Here is a 20,753-nt window from a genome sequence, read left to right as displayed (position 1 = left end):
TGGGTGATGATGGTTTGCATTTACTTCTGATTTTCTGGCCTGGGTGGGGAACCTGCTGCCTTCTGATTTCAAGCACCAAAGGAAGCAAGAAAAGCTGCTGCTTGCTGTCCCTCACCCCTGCTAATGAAAAGATTTGTTAGGAAATTTGGGTTCAGTTCAAAACACACGTAAGGACCACTAAGGCACGAGTTTCTTTAATGCCCCAGATTGGAATTAGATTGCCGCCTTCTTTTTTTTTTGGCTGGGGCTGGGTTTGAACCCGCCACCTCAGGCATATGGGGCCGGCGCCCTACTCCTTTGAGCCACAGGCGCCGCCCTAGATTGCCTTCTTATTGAGACTTGGGAAGCCCTTAATAGGGCTTGTATTGGAATTCAAGGGAGAAGTAGAAGAAAAATTGCAGTTCTTTTAGTAATTTTCTTGTCTCATCAGTAGGATGAATGTGAAGCTCTAGGTATTATTGTTTGCCTGTTGTTAGATTTTAGTATTTTAGGAGACTGTTGGATGTGTGAGCATAATAAATAAAAGTAAAAGTGAATTTGAGAAACTTGCACAAATTGAAGTTTTTAGAAAAGTTTGAACAGTTGGCATTTTGTATTGACAAATACTTAAATCTGTGGAAGAAATCATATGAAAAGAATGAAAAATGTTCTCATTAAAAGACTGAGCAAAAATGATGATTATTTTACAAGTGATTATTAAAATACGTTTTCTATTTTGCTTCTCCTGCTTTAAATAACTGTGAAGCGTATGTGTTTACATACACTCTCACATTACTGTCAGTGCATTTATGTTAGCTCAAACGTGTGCTGTCGTAAGGTTCTTAAAAAAGACTTAAAAGAGTGGGGTAGGAAATATATTTAAAGATTATCTTCTGTAGTCACACAGGTATTATCCTGCTTCTGGCTGGTGTAGTGTTTACTGCCGTGCTGTTTGGTGACCCTGCTTTATCTGTATCTTCCCCTCTTTCTCCCTTCTAGGTACGTTGTATGTTAAACATTTGGGGTGTGATGCTTTTCATTAGATTATCGTGGATTGTGGGTCAAGCTGGAATAGGTAAGTGAAGCTCTGTTCTGCTTGATTTGAGAACACATGAGCAAAATAGCTGAGTCTGAGCTCTCCACCCCATAAAACTCAGGCAGTTGGGGTTGTTGTGATCTGTATTTTCCTCTAATTGTTGTCTTAGTGTTACTCTGTTCATAATTCTGATTGGATTTTTATAAAATGGGATCAGAATTAGGTAATGCATGGCTTATAGTGTCGATGCATTCTGCTCAGATAATGAATTGTAGATAAGGGCAGGTTGAAGTGAGAGTGTAAGTATTCTCAGTTTCTTTTTTTTTTTCCCTAAAGGTCTGTCAGTTGTTGTAATAATGATGGCCACCGTTGTGACGACTATCACAGGATTGTCCACTTCAGCAATAGCTACGAATGGATTTGTAAGAGGAGGTAATTTCACTCTTTTTTTTGTTTCACTATCATCAGATTACATTTATTAAAAATAGAGATACAAATTGTATTTCTAATTATTTTTCACCTACGTAAAAGCAACATATGAAGTCTATGTAGACAGGAAAGTTACTACTGAGTACTTCCAAACTAGTGTATTTGAGAGTAAAATTTTATATTGCCCCATATACACGCACTTTGTATTATTTAAGATGTTCAGCGTGTCAGGTAGCAAGAATATGACTTGTACTTTGGTCTCTTCTCCGCTTAGCTGCATCCTGTTCCCTCCTCCTAGGCTCCAGTCCTGGATCAGTAACATACATTCTGGTGTTCGGTTACCATTGTACGGGTAGAACCTCCCCCTCCCCCTTCACTGAGGGACACTGAGGCAGAGTACCTCGCCCAGGATCTGATGGGCTTTGTGGGAGTTATACCTAGGACTCTAAATCCACACTTTCAAGTCTACCTCTCTACTTTGAGGCCTCTTTCATTGATGTCCTCTAGATCTAGGGAGTGGAGGGGTAGGGGAGCACATGTGAATGTGTGCTAGGCTGAGTTGTTCATTTTTTGCCATTGTCTACATATGTCAAAGAATATGATCACTGTGGTCTTGGGTAATGGGTAGCTCCTGTCAGTCTGATTGTGACTGCTGAGCGTACATCACTGTTATGGATGTCTTAGGTGTCTATCTAGGTCTGAACTGAGCTGCATGCATGGGGTGTAAGATGGGGGTATGTCCAACAGAGTCAGTGAGACAACAGTGAGAGCTTGTTCTTGCCTTCCTGTCACCTGGATGCCCCATGGTTCATTTCCATCTGCCACTACTGGGGAATGGAGGTGGGAGGAGATATGGATTGCGGTGATAGGTATTTGCAAGGGATCAGGGAATAAAATCATCAAAGAATTTCTTCTCAAAACTTAGAATCTAGCTTTGACCTCACAGGGAATGGAGCATGAATTTGAATCTAAACTTCAAAAAATATAGATTTTCCTGGATTGTGACCAAAAAGCCATTTTTTAAAATACTATTGATAGTGTATACACACACACACACACAGAGCGACCTCTAAAGACTTTGCGTCCAGGCTTCTGTCCTGGAATCCCACGGAGAGTGTGAGAATGTAGAGCCTGTACAGATTTGTCTGACAAGTGACCTTACGTTGCAGTGTTGCTTCAGTTTTCTCAAAGTGATAGTTCACAAAGGAAGAACATGCAGGAAGAAAACATTGCATTGTGCAGTTTGGAGTTCTTTCATTATCATTAGGTATTTCTCCAACTGAATGAAGTAGGTTTGCCCCAAAAGGAAGCCTATAGAAGGTAAAAGAGAAAGTAATGAATTTAAAGAAATGACCAGTCATTTTAGTTGTGGGACTGAAGAACAGGTCACTTGAGCGTTCTCACAGCTTTCTACTTATTCAAGTTAAGAAATTTTCTGAACCTCAGCCTTACTATGTATAAGTGAGAAGTTTGGCTTGATGACCTGAGATTTCTACTACTGGACTTCTATGAGGTTATACGTATGAACCACAGCAGAGTCTGGAGAGGGTGGTAGGTGGTGCTGAGGAATTCATGTCTTTCATTTTGCAGATATCATGTGCTGATGATCCTGAACTAGGGTTGGGGTTTTTGTTTGTTTTTCCAAAAAGACTTATAGGTACATTTAATTGCCTTTTAAAACAATCTTACATTTAACACATAGTCCAGCTTTAAAAATAACTGAAAAAAATGTTTTTTAAAATTTCGGATTAATGTGAGGGTACATATGATTAGCTTACGTTGTTTGCATTTCTTAGGGAGAGTCCAAGTTGTAGTTGTGCCCCTCACCCAGGTGTGTGCCACATACCCTTACACTGTTGCTCCTAGGTGAGAGCACACCAATCCCGTTGTCTCTTCCTCTTCCCTCCTCCCCTCTAGCTGAAAACTTTGTGACTTTTGTTGTAAGCAGTAAGCTGATGAACTTGGCTAATAAAGCTACAACTGTTTAATCTTCTCTTGAAACCAAACACATGAGTAGTTTGTGCTACCTCATTTTTATTAGAGTGTAACTTTTAAAATGCTAGTTTTAAATGACAAGGATTTATAGCTTATTAAATCAACATTATTGAAATAAATCCCCATGCAGTGAAATGCCCAGGTTTTATATAGTTCTGTGAGTTTTGGTAAGCATATCTACTCTAATTATGATACAGAATATTTCCATCACAGCGGAAAATTCTCTGCGTTCCTTTGCAACCAGTCCCTCACTTCTGTCCCAGACTGGAATCACACAGACAGTGCTCTGTGTCACACTCTTGCTCAAGAATAATGTTGCTGATATTCATCCCTGTTTTTCTATATGTTAGCAGTTTGTTCATTTTTGTTACCGTGTAGTATTCTGTCTTACTACTGTAAAACTCGTGATGACCATACGAGTTTTTGTTTCTTTGTTTCTTCAGTACTTGTTGATAGACTTTGGGTTTATTTTTATTTAGGCTGCTAGAATGAATAAGCTGACATGAATATTCGTAGATTAAATCTTTGTAGCTATGTGTTTTTATTCATTTGGGGGAAATACCTAGGAATGGACTTAGTGATTCATAGGGTAGGTAAATGTTTCACTTCGTAAGATACTGCTACATAGTTTTCCATTTCGTATTGTCATCAGTAATATGTGAGACTTTATTGCCAACACTAATTTGACCTTTTTTTTTTTTTTTTGAGACAAAGTCTTGCCCTGTTGCCTAAGCTAGAGTGCAGTGGCATCATCATAGCTCACTGCAAAATCAAACTCCTGGATTTGAGTGATCCTCGTGCCTCGACCTCCTGAGTAGCTAGGACTTTGTGTTTTATCTTTTCAACTTTTTTTTTTTTTTGAGAGAAGATCTTGCTCTGTTACTTGAACCTACAGCACAGCGGGGTGATCATAGCTCACTGCAACCTCAGACTCTTGGGCTGAAGCAGTCCTCCTGCGTCAGCCTCTGGAGTAGGTGGGACTATAGGCATATCCTACCAGCCTGGCTAATTTGTCTATTTTTTTGTAGAGTTGAGGTTTTACTACTTTGCTTAGACTGGTTTGAACTCCTGACCTCAAGAGCTCCTCCCGCCTCAGTCTCCCCAAAGTGCTAGGATTATAGGTGTGAGCCAGCGCACCGAGCTTTTCCTTTTGATTATAACTATTCCTGTGGATGCTAAATGGTGTCTGACTATATTTCTTGATGCTTCATGATAGGCATCTTTTCATGTGCTTATGGCCACTCCTTTGTAATATAGTCAAATTTTTTGCCAATTTTTAAATTATGTTTTTGTCATTGATTTGTACAAGTTTGTTTTTTTATGTATTTTAGGTACAAGACATATTTATTATATGTATTTTTCTCAGTCTGTGCCTTGCTTTTATCATTTTTATCATTTCCTTAATTATGCCTTTTGACAAACAGAACTTTAATATTTTGATGAAGTCCAGTTTCTGATGTTTTCTTTTATGATGGTGCTTTTATTTTTTAATTGTTGGGGATTCATTGAGGGTACAAAGAACCAGATTACATTGATTACTTGTGTCAGTAAAGACCCTCCCATAATAGGGTTCTGCCCCCAAAAGGTGTACCACTCCCCGTGATCCCCCCCACCTCCTCAATAGTGCTTTTATTCTCATTAAAATATTTGCCTATCCCAAGGTCATGAAGGTAGTTTCCTAAATTTTCTTCTGGAAGCTTTATGGTTTTAGCTTTTAGGTTTTTGCCTATGAACAGTCTTGTGTAGAACGCGAGGCAGATGTGGCCTTTTTGTCCTGTGCCCCTACCCCTCCAAATATCCACTTGTTCCAGCACTGTTTTTGAAAAAATGGTCTGTTCTTTATGGAATTATTTTTGATACCATAGTTGAAAAATCCATTGTGTACTGTCTGGACGTTATGCTGACCATCAGTGGTTTACCCTACACCAATACTGCTATGACCCCTGGCTTGATTGCTCAGCTTAAACTAAGTCCTAAGTGTACCAACTTTATTTTTCTTTTTCATAATTGTTTTGACTTTTGTAGGTCCTTGACTATTTCATATAAATTTTGAATTAACTGTGCCAATTTCTACTTTATCTTCCACCCCCCAAATGAATCAAACTGGAAAACCTTGGTGCCTTTGGGATTTCAATCTAAAAATTAATTTGAGAAAAATTATCAAGTCAACAATATCAAATTTTCCAATGCTATATCTCCATTTAAGTGGGTCTTCTTTTTCTTTATTTTTCATTTTTTTTGAGACAGAGTCTCACCTACTATGTTGCCCAGGCTACAGTCCCATGGTCTCAGCCTAGCTCATGGCAACCTCAGATGCCTCAAATGGGTTCAAGTGATCCTCCTGCTTCAGCCTCCTGAATAGCTAGGACTATAAGCACCTGCCACAACACCTGGCTAATTCTTCTATTTTTAGTAGAAATGAGGTTTCACTCTTGCTGAGGCTGGTATTGAACTCCAAGCTCCAGTGATCTTCCTCCCTCAGCCTTCCAGAGTGTGTTTCTTATAATTTTTAATATAGAGGTCTTGTATAAACTTTGTTAAATATATCCCTAACTATTTCATGTTATAAAAAACTTCCCATATTTTTGTTGCCTCTGCCCATGTGTATAGAAATACAATAGATTTTCATATCTCAGTTTTGTAGGCTTTGACCTTGCTCTAAACAAACACGTGTCATCTGTGAATAGATATGGTTTTGACTTTTTTTCAAAGTCTTGGGACGTTTTCCTTTTTTTCTCTTGCCTGTTGAGCGAGCTAAGATCTATAGTACAGAAGTGACTGAAATTATGAGAATAAACATCCTTTCCTTTTTCCCGGTCTCAGGGAGAATTATTTGAGCATAATACATCACTGTTAAGATATTAACAATAAGGTTTCTGGGAGAATACTTACCTGATTGACAAAGTTCTATTTCTAAGTTGCTGAGAAATTTTATCCTGAATGGGTGTTGAATTTTGTCATGCTTTTTCTATGTCATACTTTTTCTATGTCTTTTCTGTTCTTATTCTGTTATTATCACAAATTATATAGTTTTCTGCACTAAAACAACCTACTATTTGTGGAATAAATCCTACTTGGTCAGAGACTATGCCTTTCTACTGAATTTTACTTGCTAACATTTTGTTGAAGATTTTTGAGTTTATGATCATAAGGAATATTGAACTGAAATTTCGTTTTCTTATACTAACCTTTTTAGGTTTTTTTTGTAGAGACAGAGTCTCACTTTATTGGCCTTGGTAGAGTGCCGTGGCGTCACACAGCTCCCAGCAACCTCCAACTCCTGGTCTTAAGCGATTCTCTTGCCTCAGTGTCCCAAGTAGCTGGGACTACAGGCGCCTGCCACAAGGTCTGGCTATTTTTGGTTGTAGTTCGGCCAGGGCTGGGTTTGAACCCACCACCTTTGGTATATGGGGCTGGTGCCCTACTCACTGAGCCATAGGCACTAGGGTTTTTTTTTTTTTTTTTTGCTCATCTCATAAGGGGAGTTCCAGAGTTCCCTCTTCTATGTACTGAAAGAACTTGTATAAAATTGATCATATTTCTTCCTCTCCGTTGAAGCCATCTCAGGCATCAGTTATTTTGTGTGTGGCTTGGTAGGGGTACAGGGTGGATTATTATAAATTTAATTCTTTGTTAGCTATAGGATGTGTTTCCTGTTCTAATCATACTTCTGCCACATTTTGTTTTTCAAGGAAAAAATTAAAGGTTGATGGTAAATGGTTAGATTGCATTTTTTTTTTTGAACTTTCAAGGTAATGAAAACCAAAGAAATTTTTAGTGAATGAGTTTAAGCTATAGAACATTTTCAGAATTGATCAGAGGATTCAACCATAAAACCTATTGCAAATATTTTTTTTCTTTTCTTTTGAGACAGAGTCTCTTGGTAGAGTGCCGTGGCTTACAGTAACCCTGGACTCCTGGCCCTAAGCTATTCTCTTGCTTCTGCCTCCCAAGTAGCTGGGACTGTGGGTTCCCACCACGCCCAGCTATTTTTGTTGTTGTTGCAATTATCATTGGTTTTAGCTGGCCCAGGCTGGGTTCGAACCCACCAGCCTTGGTGTATGTGGCTGGTGCCATACCCACTGAGCTACAGGCACTGCCAATTGTAAATATTTTCAGATGAATTTGGCATATTTAGTCCTTTATCAAGATGCAGAATTTTTTGTTATATTTATCTTCATATCAAATGGACAGTAGAAATATTAACTGTGCAATGACATTTCATTATATGGTCTTAGGGATTACATTATTTCATCATCACATAGAAATATGTATGTAACTTCAGTATTACTAAAATTAAGTTTTAATTATGATCTAATGGCCAAAGTTTAATTAGAATTTTAGAAGAGCTCTTAGAAGTTCCAGATGGTTGATTGACTTCAAACTAAAGTACTGATTAATATTTTAAGTTAAAAAAACTTGCTTCGTGATAGCCCGTACATAACGTCTTTGTTCACTCTTGCTATTTAGGCAGGATTTGCTAGACTACAAACTATGTCTCTTTGGGATGCTACTATGTGCTGTTCTTTGCAGTTTGCTGTGAGACTGTTTTCTTTTTCTTTTGCGCCTTGGTATTCACATTCCCAGCAAATTGCTGTAATATAAATAACTGAAATTATGTCAACAGTAATTTTAAAAGTTATAAAATAAAATATGTTATTTAGAAAATCACTGGGAAATAATCTTGGTTTCTATGAATATGAAGAAAGAGGCTATGCCCCCAATTTTAACTTAAGCTTTCAAAAAAGAAAGTGGGGTGATTTTATATCTGACATGGGGAGAATTCTGTGAATGTTGGAAATTGTTAACAAATAAAGTTGATTGCGAGGAATTCTTCTTGGGTGTTTAATTTCTAAAAATACACTCACTGACTTGGCAATTAATTTAGCTGCTTTAATTACACTTCTGTGTAATTAGAAGGATGATTTACATTTTCAATCCTAGCTTTAATCTTTTTGTTCTGTTTTCCTTTTCTTTAGGAGGAGCATATTATTTGATATCTAGAAGTCTAGGGCCAGAGTTCGGTGGTGCAATTGGCCTGATCTTTGCTTTTGCAAATGCTGTTGCAGTTGCCATGTATGTGGTTGGATTTGCAGAGACTGTGGTGGAGTTGCTGAAGGTAAGTCACTTTTTAAATCATTTGTACCATGGTACAATGTGCTATTATGAAGATAATCAGTCATTCCCCAGATCTTCACTAAGGGCTTATGTGCCACCATGTCAGAGGTTAGGAAAGCAGTGATGTGGAGTCCAAGAAACTGGTCTTTCAAGAAGTTTAGTGTGGGAGATAGATTATAATAGATGCCAGCAGTGGATAAGTATAGACAGCCTTGGCCACATAAAGGAGAAGCACTTACATCGTGGAGGAGCCTTTACTTACCAGGAATGGGGGCTGCGGGGCAGTGTCAGTGACTGGCTCTCCAGGGAAGGGAGCCTAGGCATTAGCAAGCAAATGGGAAGGGAGGGGTTGATTGAGGGAACAGGGAAGAGAAACAAGGGCTTGGAAAGGGTGGGGTATTTCAGTATTCTTGGAATACAAAGTGGCAAGACATTTAAAGACTAGGCTAGGAAGGGTCTCATTTGTAGTTTGAATTGTATTTTGATTAGAATTGGGGGCCGTGACATGCTCAGATTTAGGGCTTAGAGAAGTATCTGACCATGGTATGAAGAATGGGTTGAGAATCACAGGTGGAGATGCAGACCATTTAAAAGGTATAGTAGTGTCCTGGAAAAAGAGTTAGTAGCTTATGTTAATTAATACAGTGACCAATGAGGTTGGAGAGATGTTAGTGAATTTAAAAGATTTTTTAAAAAACTGAATGAGTGGACTTGATTAATGGTATGTAGAAATTACAGAAAGAAAACTGAGCATTTCAAGTTTATACACAGATTTCCAACTTGGGGCTTTATATGGAAGATGATGCCATTCACTGTGAGGTAGAGCACACAGGACAGTTTAGTTTTAGGTGTGCAAATGTGAGTAACAGGGGTCTGTCCAAACAGAGGTGGGCAGAAGGCAGTTGGTAATACTACTTTGGAGTTCAGAAAACTTGAAAAGTCATTGAATAATTAAATAATTTAGGGTGAGAGTGGCACCTGTGGCTCAGTGGGTAGGGCACCAGCTCCATATACTGAGGGTGGCGGGTTCGAACTGGCTCTGGCCAAACTGCAACAACAAAAAATAGCCAGGTGTTGTGATGGGCACCCTGTAGTCCCAGCTACTTGAGAGGCTGAGGCAAGAGAATCGTCTAAGCCCAGGAGTTGGAGGTTGCTGTGAGCTGTGACGCCAGGGCACTCTACCATGGGCGACAAAGTGAGACTCTGTCTCTAAAAAAAAAAAAAAGTTAGGGTGAAATAGGATTCTTCAATATTACTAAGTGAGAGGACCCTTGAGTGACACCGATAGTTCATATCAGGTTAGGCCGTAACTGTTCTTCTACAGTAGTAGGTGGCACATTATGAAGTGTAAAATCTGTAAAGGACTGACGCCAAGATGGCATTGATCTTTACCTGTGTAGGCCAAAGGGACGGAGCAAAGGAAGGGCTATAATATGGTAAGCAAGCAGCATAGTTATTTGAGTTCATTCTTTCTTTCTTTAATTTAGTGTGTGTGTTATTTTGAGGGGCCAAAGTATAAGTTTTACTCTGAATTCTTATCTGAGTGATAAGGGTTTAGAAATGATTTTTGTTTTGTGGAAAGTTAAATTGAGAGAAATTTAACCAAGTTTGAAAGAAATATTTAGAACAAGATTTAATATATAAATATTGAGCTACAGCTGTAGTATTCTTTTGAAGTCATGGTCCATGAATATAAAAACAAACCAATAGATACGTATTTAAAGTACCACCATTTTTTTCTTTTGCAAGTAATTCTCAGGTATGATTATCCAAATGCCATTGGGAATCAGATTAATTCAAGAGATATCAAATTGAACTTACAAAAAATGTAATTTCTTTTGCAGAGTTAAGTATATATACTGTTTTATTAAATCAAATGGGATCCTTCAGGTTCAAAAGCTAAGAATGTGTTGGTTCAATATCATATTAGCACTTTCTATGTCTTTGGTTGGCAAGAATTGGATCTGGGGAGGTTTTGGTCTCATTTTTTTGTATTAAGTTCATTTATCTGGAATTTAAGCAATTTATTTTCTCTCTTGTTGACTTTTATAAAGGATTTGTTTTAAAAGCATTGATTAAATGGTGGTAAATCTTGTATACTTTTTTCAGTTGTAATATACCTTCATCCTAAGTTACCAAAAATACAAATTATATTTTAGTTTCTTGTGCTTTTTATTACCTTATTTGAGGAGCGGTAGTAATTCACAAATAGCTGTTTACCTAGTGATAACCTATATAGAAATTCTTTAAAAAGTCATTGACATTAAACTACAAATAATTTTACTTACAGAATGGGAACAGTGTGTGTTTTTGAACAACAGCATGAAAGTTTGTTTCTTTCTTTTTCTCATGTGATATAAAAAAATGATGAAAAGTATGAGTTTGCTAGTCACAATGAATATGAAATAAATTTTTGCTGGGTAACTTTAAAAATCCTAACTAGCAATACCACTGCTCATATTTTTTTATTTGCTTGTTAGAATTTCTTTTTATTTATTGAATCTATGGTAAGCAAAGCAGTATTAATTGAATCACACATTAGCTGTTACTGAGTCCTTGAATGACACCTCAATAGTAAACAGTGATTCATTCCTTTAGGTCTTCCATTTATTTGTTAAGTAAGTAACTTCTACATGTAAGGTGCTGTGATATTTCTAAACTATTTGAAAAAGAATTTAAGTGTTTGTGTCAACTGATTAATATTGTTCATTATAATCATCTCTTCTAGGAACATTCCATTCTTATGATAGATGAAATCAATGATATCCGAATTATTGGAGCCATTACAGTGGTGATTCTTTTAGGTATCTCAGTAGCCGGAATGGAGTGGGAAGCAAAAGTAAGTCATGACAGGCATGTCTATAAACATTTAATTTATGAACTTCTAGAGTTTATGTTTTAGGAATGAAAGTGCAGTAATATTTTCAGATTCTACTGGCACCTAAATGGCCATTGTCACAGAAGTTTGTGTATAGGTGATGTTCTACATGACAAAGTGAGGAATATTTAGAGATAACACTCAGGATCCAGTTAAACAGTACTTTCTCAATTTTGAGTTTCCCACCTTCTTGTCCATCTCTCAATCTTGTTTTGAATAGATATGTTCAGGAAAATTTACAGTAGAACCTCTACAGTTGACCATCCTCCTACATTGAGCACCTCAAGTTGACCTGATTTTCATAGGCCAGACATGCACCACGTGTATGTATCAGCACAGTAGAACTAGTTCCTTGTGTTGACCACCTCTTTATGTTGACCAATTTGTTACAGTCCCTTGGGTGGTCAGCTTACAGATTCTACTGTGTAATGTAGCCCAAATTAAATATTTGGCTTCATTATTTTAAAGTTTAACTTAAACATGAAGCAGTTATATATTTTAGTCACATATATTGATGTAAAATTAAATCATCTTTTTACATATCTAACAAATTAACTTTATTGAAAAATATAGAATTCTTACTACCTGGGGCATGATTAGCATATAAGTAGTTCATGTTCCACAAATGACAGTTTTTCGTGAGTATCTGCTCAGTTTTAGTGCAAGTTGAGAGTGAAGGAGGGGCCTGGTAGTTCTCACAGATAGTTCTTTCCTTCCAGGCCCATTGCTACTTGCATTTCCCTCTTGTACACTGTCTTCTTCTTTCTGTGCTTTTTCTTCTTCTTTTTCTTTAGAAATCCCACATTCAGCATTATGTTTGGACCTTGTATAAAACTTGTGTTTGTGACAAATTTATTTCCCTGTGTCAGGACTGTAGTGCTAAAATGGTCCAGGTTATTTCTTCAAAGATGTCTCTGTTCATTCTGGTATAAGCCCCTTAATCTTGTTGCTGACTGGTAATAACGTACAGTCCTTGGACAGTGTGTTAGGAATGAATGATAGAGGATGATGTAAGCCTACAGCATTTGGAATTTATGGGGTTCAGTGTTATATTTGATACACAATGTGAAATGCTTACATTGAACTGATTAACATATTCATCACCTTGCTTATTTGTTGGGGCAAGACAATTCCAAGTTATTTCTTTAAAGAAATATTTGTTCATTATACAAAAATTTATTGATATTTGGTGTTTGTCACAGTTTGAGGCACTGTGGAAACAGGTGAACAGAAATACTTTCCCTGATGCAAGTTATATTCTGGTAGAATTAGATCAAATTATAGACACATGATATTTGATTTTGATTTTTAATGTTTAAAATTTCAGGCTCAGATTGTTCTTTTGGTGATTCTTCTTTTTGCTATTGGTGATTTCGTCATAGGAACATTTATTCCATTGGAGAGTAAGAAGCCCAAAGGATTCTTTGGTTATAAATGTAAGTAAAAAAGATTGAATGAATTCTTTTCCGGGGTACATATTATAGCATTCTATTATTAAATAAATTTAGTACATTTTAGATATTGTATAATGCAGTTGAATATGGTCTGGTGATTCACAGTAATTTACAGTTTAGTTTTACTTGTGCTGTGCATTGGAGTAAAAATCATTTATATCTTGCATGTTTTATTGTTGGCAACAAAAGGTAATGGAGATTGGTGTTACTGACAAAAGGTGCTTTTGTTCTCTGCTGATTCTGAGAATATGTGACTTTGGTTCTAACATGCCTTTTTCATTCTTTTAGATGTAGTTAAGCACAACAGTTTAAAAGTGCTTTACTTTGTTAAAACAACTGCAAATATTCGTTTCTTGGTATAATTGCAGCTTAAATATTTCTCCAACTTATATTAGTTGTCTGAGAATTTACTTGTCATTTATTATCTTCTGAAGTTCCTTTCTGTATCCCCCTCCCACCATCATCCCCACCTGATCGAGCAACTCTGAATTCTCTCTGCAAGGTAAAATGCAAGTTGAAAAGGATAGTTTGGCAATAGCATGAGAGAGGCTTTTAACTTAATGGGTCTATGTGTGTTCACCTGACTAAAACCCTCCTTTTTTAAGCCTTAGAAAAAAGTCCTAGCTTCAGTTCTCTTGAGTTGTTTTCCTCAGAACTATTCATTGATCTGTGAAAAGGTGTAGAGTCTAACTCAGTGGTTTTGCTCTTTCAGAAAGTCTTACTGAAAAATAAAATCAGTTCAACTAAACTGTGGCACCTAGAGACCTAGTTGATTTTCATTCTGGTGTAAGCCCCTCAATCTTATTGCTGACTGGTGACAGCATCCAGTCCTTGGACAGTATGTCCACAAGCCCTAGTATGACCTCTGTCTGAAACTGACTTAGTTGGCTTGGCAGTGTTCTGTACGGATTATTTCACGGTTCCTACCTTAACCCAGGACACCCACTTAGTATTGTGCCTACTGGTCCTGGGTTTATTTTGTGATTTCTGTTCTGATTACTAGTGCATATGCCTACTTGTTAAATGGGCTTTAAATTGCTGATTTCCTGGATTGAGGAAAGAGATGTCTACTGGGCATGCCAGAAATGGAAGTTAGTAGTGTCAATTAAATAATTTTCTGTATTTTCAACTCTCACAGGTATATTTGTGACATTTCTAGTTATGAATGATTTTTTCACTTTAATTTTTTTTGTATTGTGCATTTTTTTAAACATTTGTTTTGTCACTTTTATTCCTAAAAGAAAATAGTGGATGATTACTTCTAAAAATATTCTCAGTAATTATATAGTTTCTGCTTATGACTTTATTTAAAAATACCTGTAAATACCTGCTGAGCTACCTTTTTCACTTTCTTTTTGTTTTTAGATCTCTGGCAACTTATGAAAGTTATATAGTTATTTAGTGTAGTGATAGTTTATATTGCGTTCAGGTAACATCAGGCTATCCCAGTGTGAGGTTAATCTCCGCGTTCTTTGGAATGCGACTTACGTTTGGTTCTTGATATTGCTTGGCTGCCTCTTACTATGCTAAGGTAGGGGCAGCAGTAAGCAGATTATGTTCTTGAGTTCAAATGGCTGCTTAATAGTCGTATTCATTTTTTCCTTTTTCTTTTTGCTGTGAGAAGTTTCCCTTCCATTAAAGACCAGTGCCTCCAATGTGTTCTGGATCTCAGTTCTTTTACTTTCTCAACGGCATTCGTCTTTTGGTAATCTGTTTGGTTCCTGCATCACAGTAAGCCACATCTACAGCAAACTTGGAAAAATAATATGATAATTGGTCGAAACTTTCATTATTGTTGAAATGTGGCTAAACTTAGGGTATCTTAGCCTACTTATCAGATAGCCTCAAAAACCAAACAGGTTACCACTAGGCAGTATAGAAAGCAGTGGGCCGAAATGTATGCAGAAAGTAACATAAGCTAAAAGTTATACTGGGAAAAAGCCCCCTTAGTAGTATGATATTTCATTTGTTACCTTACTTCCCTTGTTACTTTGACCTCTGAGATTGATTTACAGTTGCACTGGTATTCACAATCAAGTCAGAGACAGATAACATATGAGCCAGATTGGATCATCATTTTGATTGTAAGCCATTTATTCATAGAAGAAAAGAGGAATGCCAGTGCTTGATTTAGGAAATACACAAGAATTTACCTATTACTTCAGCCAGAGTAAGGTTAGGAGTCATATATTCCAATTACTATTGACTTGAATTGTTACAGATCTATTAATTGCCAAAAATATTTTGTTTTCTGCAGCTGAAATATTTAATGAGAACTTTGGACCAGATTTTCGACAGGATGAGACTTTCTTTTCTGTATTTGCCATCTTTTTTCCTGCTGCAACTGGTATTCTGGCTGGAGCAAATATCTCAGGTGATCTTGCAGTAAGTACCATGAAATACTCCATCAGTTATATGTAAAAAAAAAAAAAAAAGTGATATGTGTGTATTTATTTTTAAAGATAGACTTTTAAAAATCTTTTTGTCTTCTAGGATCCTCAGTCAGCCATCCCCAAAGGAACACTCTTAGCCATTTTAATCACCACGTTGGTTTACGTAGGAATTGCAGTATCTGTAGGTAAATAGCCTTGTATTTCTTTGTGTGTTTCAGAAATTTCATGATGTACATACTATAAATATTTCATGGCATTTTTTAATTTTTAAATTCAGAAAATATTTCACTTAAAAGGCATGAAGTTGCTTATTCTAATTCAAACAGTTTTAAGAAAACTAGTAGTGATTTTGTAGACATTCTCAAACCATAAAATGCATTATTTCTCCAGGATTTTTATTAATCATAAATTATATAATTTTATTAATTAGTTCTATCTGTAAAGTAAATTTCACTGAGATATATTTATAGAAAACATAGTTCATATGTAGAAGCAAATGAATTTTACTGTATGAATTTCTGAGTATGTTTGTTTATGATGATTACATTTTTATATAATTTTATTATGTGAAGATTGTTTAAAGGTCATCAGTCCTTGCTATAGTTTTACTATAAAAACATTGATTTTGAAGAACAAGCCATACTAAGTTGAATGAAAGGATTTGCTAACATCTTCCTATATAAAATAAAAATGGTTTTAAAACTATTTTATTACATGCATGGACTCATAGCATTTTAGAACTTCGGAAGACTTTAGGTGGTCAACCAATCTCTAAATCCCCTTTTATAAACAAAGGAATCGAAGCTCAGAGATTTTACTACCAAACATAATGACACTTGTTTTAAGGAATTGTTTGCATGGCAAAGAGAACTTTTTGGTTTTTTAAATTAGGTCTTTAAAGCAGTGGTTCTCAACCTGTGGGTCGCGACCCACAGGAACTGTATTAAAGGGTTGTGGCATTAGGAAGGTTGAGAACCACACTGCTTTAAAGGCTATTTATAGTGTAGGCTCTTTAAATTACCTGGAACATTCTAGTTCAAGAAACTACTCATAAATTTAATTATAATTATTACTGTTAATTCACATGCAACTTGCATGCAGTGTCTCGAGTTTATTACACTTTCATAAAACTGTATATTTACAAAGTACTTTCTTAAAATGTAAGTATTGTTTTGAATATTTAAGCTCTAAAAGCCAAATTTTGCTGTTAAATTTCTGAAGCATAATACAAAAGTAAATTTTAGTTTGGTACTAATCTAAATCATCATAAACTCCAAGTTAGTAAACTGCATAATGAAATTTTCATTGTGTTTCTCTAAGAAATTTCATTTTTGCCATGTATTTGCTAGAAAGTAACAACAGACCTATATTTACAAACTCTGCTTTTTCCTTAAATGTAATTTTGAAATTTTACTACATGAGAGTTAGAAATGGTAATAATACCATGGTAGGCTACAATGGCATTTGAAGAGGAACTTGAGTTTTATTTATTTTTACAATCTGTAAACGCACATGTGTATCCTTAGCAAAAGAGATGTGTTCCGCTAAGGTTTCCAGTATGCTTGTTGGGCACATTATGTGTCAGGTAGATAAAGAAATTTGGTCTTAATTTAAAGGATTGATAAACTGTTTCTGGTTTAATTTACAGTTTGTTACAACAGATAAACACTTTCTATTTGTCCTTTGCCCTGGAAACTGCTGGCCCTCACACTCATCTTGCTCATTGACGTGAGCACCTGAAGGAGCAGCTCCTCCGGGCCGCTCAGTAGGGAGGCCAGTGAACCTAGCTCCTACGCCAGCTGTTCTTTAACTGGTTCAAAGCAATTGACCCCCCTCCAAAAAAAATGCTGGTGTAAAAACATCAGCACATGAAGCAATGAAAGCATAGTGGCTTTCGACCTAGTGGGAGGCTCGGGCCCTGTTCTCCTCTGGCCCTCCAGTAGCTTAAGGGAACGGTGGTTTTGCAGACGTTGCTCTGAAGGGCAGATGAAGAAATTGAAAACTGAAGAACTACATGTAGTCTGTGTAGTCATTAAAATATCCTCCCTTTCAGACTTGGTTTTCTGTTCATTCAGGCTTTTTTCTATAGTGCCTAGAATCTTCTTTACCTGGTATATGATGAAATAATACTGTTAACGCATTTCAGAAAATAAAAATATACAAAGTGTAAGGACTGGTGATTACTGTTAGTTGTACATTATTTGTTACACGTATAACGTATAATGAAGTGGTTATTCGAGTAATTTTTTTTTTTTTGAGTCAGAGTCTCACTTGGTCACACTTGATAGAGTGCTGTGGCATCTTAGCTCACAGCAACCTCAAACTCTTGGTTTAAGTGATTCTCTTGCCTCCCAGGTAGCTGGCACTACAGCCGCCCGCCACAATGCCTGGGTACTTTTTTAGAGACAGGGTCTCGCTCTTGCTCAGGTTCTTGCTGGCACTTGTGAGCTCAGGCAGTCCACCCGCGTCAGCCTCTCAAGTGCTGGGATTACAGGCATGAGCCACCATTACCAGTCAATTCAAGTAATTTTTAAAATATTGTATTGTAGAAACTTTTGATTTATCCAAAAGTAGAGCATTTTCTAATTAGTACAATATCATCCAACTTTTAAAAAGTTAGCAAAAATATTATAAGTACATGGTTAATCTTTTCATCTATACATAGTCACTATGCCCCATGCATTATTTTTAAGAAAATCTCAGATACCATGTAATTTCTTATTGTCAGGGTAGTCATGTTTGAGACAGAGGCTTAAATAGAATTACAATTCATTAACATTAAAGTTGTTTTCCTCTCGGAGAAGACCAGTGATACATGTAGTCTGATTTTTGGCCATGTTTCTTAGAGAAAATATTTGGAGTATAGGAAAAGATTACTGCCATTGTTTAATACAGTGTTTTCATACTTACTTAAGGACATTTTAACCAAATGGACCAGGAGATAGTTTTGCTAATATACAAATTGTGCTAATTTTCCACAGTATGTTTGCAAGGTTTTTAAGAGTATATGAATAAATATTCTCTATGAAAGGTTCAGTTTCACTGTGTAAATATCAGGGACCATGATTTCTAAATTTAAAGCCATCTTCACTATAAATGCAGTGTATCCTTTTAAAAATAAGTATATATGTAGTCAGTACTTCGGTTTCTTTATGAATATGTGTGATTCTGAAATGAGTCTAGATTTTAGCTATCTTGTTCTCATTGTCGCTTGTGCTTTAGGTTCTTGTGTTGTTCGGGATGCCACTGGGAACGTCAACGACACCATTGTAACAGAGCTAACGAACTGCACTTCTGCAGCCTGCAAGTTAAACTTCGACTTTTCATTTTGTGAAAGCAATCCTTGTTCCTATGGCCTAATGAACAACTTCCAGGTGAGCAGCGAATTTATTTTACACAGATATCCTATATTTATCTGGGGGTAAGGTAGCTACCAGATCTGACTGTTCAGGATACAGCCGTAACTTCTAAGTTTGGCACCTTTCTAAAAGAGGACTGTTGTTACTGTATACATCCCCCAAACGTGGGTAACTAACTGGGCAAACAAAAGACGAGGGAAGGATAAATTCTGAGGCTGTTCAAGAGGAGCCAAGGGCCCCTGAGGGTAACACTTTTATACTAGAGTACAGTATATAATGTGTGTTGTATGTGTAGTTTGCAGAGAAGGAAGCATCTCTCACACGGTTACGTTTGTGTGGCTCCTTTCTGGCCTCTGTTCTCGTCCGCTGATCTTCATGTCTGACCCTCCACCAATACCAAACATTCTTATTGACTAGTTGTATAATAAGTGTTGAGGTCAAAAAGTTTTAATTTGTCCCACTTTATCCTTTCACACAATTGTTTAGGTTTTTTTTTTCTTTCCATATAAAATTTAAAAATATTTTTCTCTTTAAAAAGGCTTGTTGGGATTTTGATAGGGATTGCATTAAACTTGTGTGTCAATTTGGGCAGAATTGACATGTTTACTATGTTAAATTTCCTAGTCCACGAACATAGCATGTCTCCCCATTTGCTAATATTTCTTGGATTTTGTTGTTGTTGTTAGCATTTTGTAGTTCAGCATATGAATCCAGTACATATTTTACTACTTTTATATCTGAGTATTTCCTTTTTATTTTGAGCAATTTAAATCTGTACTAACTGGAATTAGTTCAGTTTTCTAATTAGGGTTGTCTTTGATCAGCATCAATAGTAGTGTTATTTAGTTAGCTATGGCCCATAAAAAGTCATGCAGTACAAAACCACTATTTAACAACAGAATTTAATTCTGAATGGATATTTGAAAGTTAATGAGCTTTTGAAACATGGACTGTGTGAAGTTGCTGAAAGTTGCTTCTTAAGTCCTTGGAGACAATCAGTGCATCTGCTTTTGTTACCTCCATTAAGATACTAAAAATGAAATGAAATTGTAGTTTGTAAAATTTTTGGCATTTTAGAAACTGAGAAAAGATTATTAAAAGGGGAAAAGAATTTACATAAATTAATTTGGATGACAATTTTGAGAGTTAAGTTCTAGCAGGGGAGAAAGAAGAACACAAAGGTATAGATCCAGAAGATTAAAACAAAATATTCTGTAAAATTATAAAAAAATATGGTTCTTATGTCAAATGAAAAATAAAAAATTTGGTTCCCCATATTTTTTCAGTATTATGTAAATATAATAGAATAATTGAGAACTTATTTAGAACTCATTATTTTATGTAGAATATATGTTTTACAATAAAATTCTATAACTAAAAATTATAATAGCATTATTTCTTATTGTATAGTTTCAAGCAATTCACTGCACTTTCAGTGCTAACAAATATTGAACCCAATTTTGTAATAGAAGTTTGTTTTGTAGTCACAAGACTAGAACCAGTTGTAGGAATGAAAGAAAGTATTCATATCCAGCTAATGATTTAGGCCAGTTCTGACATTGATATTGTGTATGAAAGGCACAAACATTGGTCTCTGCCCAGTGACTAAAGATGCCAGTCAGTTTTGCTTAAAACACAAAAGTTTGTTGTCTTTTTTATCAAGTCTAGTTACAAACTCGTTCAAGCAAAGAAGAATCTGGTATAAGTAAAGCTGCTTTCCTAAACTAAGTAAATAAATTGTTAACTAATATTTTATAAAGCAACACAAAATGGGGAAAAATTCTGTAAAAATATAAATACCTGGTCATTTGGAAAATGAAGAATGATGAATAGACCAAAACTAAGGAGTAAGGTGGAATCTCATATCTGTATAAGCCACACTTTATGATGCTTTTTTACATGTAATTGACTTTTCCTGGTTCAGTGAATACAGTGATTTGGGCTATCTTGTTAGTCTTAAATTTTTAATTTTACATGTAGTCTTACATGTCTTACTGTATTTCTCCGTTGTAATCTCTTCTGAACTCTTGACTCAACCACTGCCAGGTAAACAGAATGTGAACACTGTTGTATCAGTCAAAGCCCTCACGCCTTCCGCCCCGCTGCGTTCTG

At 36.1% G+C, this 20,753-nt stretch overlaps 1 protein-coding gene across 1 annotated transcript in view; it reads left to right on the top strand.

Annotated features, from left to right (window-relative positions):
- Positions 1-20,753, top strand: part of SLC12A2 (solute carrier family 12 member 2) — a 90,728-nt gene that overhangs the window by 27,202 nt on the left and 42,773 nt on the right. The window contains exons 3-10 of the mRNA XM_023514764.1: positions 979-1,054; positions 1,352-1,447; positions 8,419-8,558; positions 11,286-11,396; positions 12,763-12,871; positions 15,147-15,274; positions 15,383-15,467; positions 18,505-18,656. Of these exons, the coding sequence (XP_023370532.1) occupies positions 979-1,054; positions 1,352-1,447; positions 8,419-8,558; positions 11,286-11,396; positions 12,763-12,871; positions 15,147-15,274; positions 15,383-15,467; positions 18,505-18,656 (897 nt within the window). The remainder of the gene's footprint in view (positions 1-978; positions 1,055-1,351; positions 1,448-8,418; positions 8,559-11,285; positions 11,397-12,762; positions 12,872-15,146; positions 15,275-15,382; positions 15,468-18,504; positions 18,657-20,753) is intronic.

This window comes from Otolemur garnettii, unplaced genomic scaffold (genome assembly GCF_000181295.1).
Source record: "Otolemur garnettii isolate 467f Iridium unplaced genomic scaffold, OtoGar3 scaffold00003, whole genome shotgun sequence".
Taxonomy (NCBI): Eukaryota; Metazoa; Chordata; class Mammalia; order Primates; family Galagidae; genus Otolemur; species Otolemur garnettii.
This window is presented reverse-complemented; position numbering and strand designations above follow the sequence as displayed.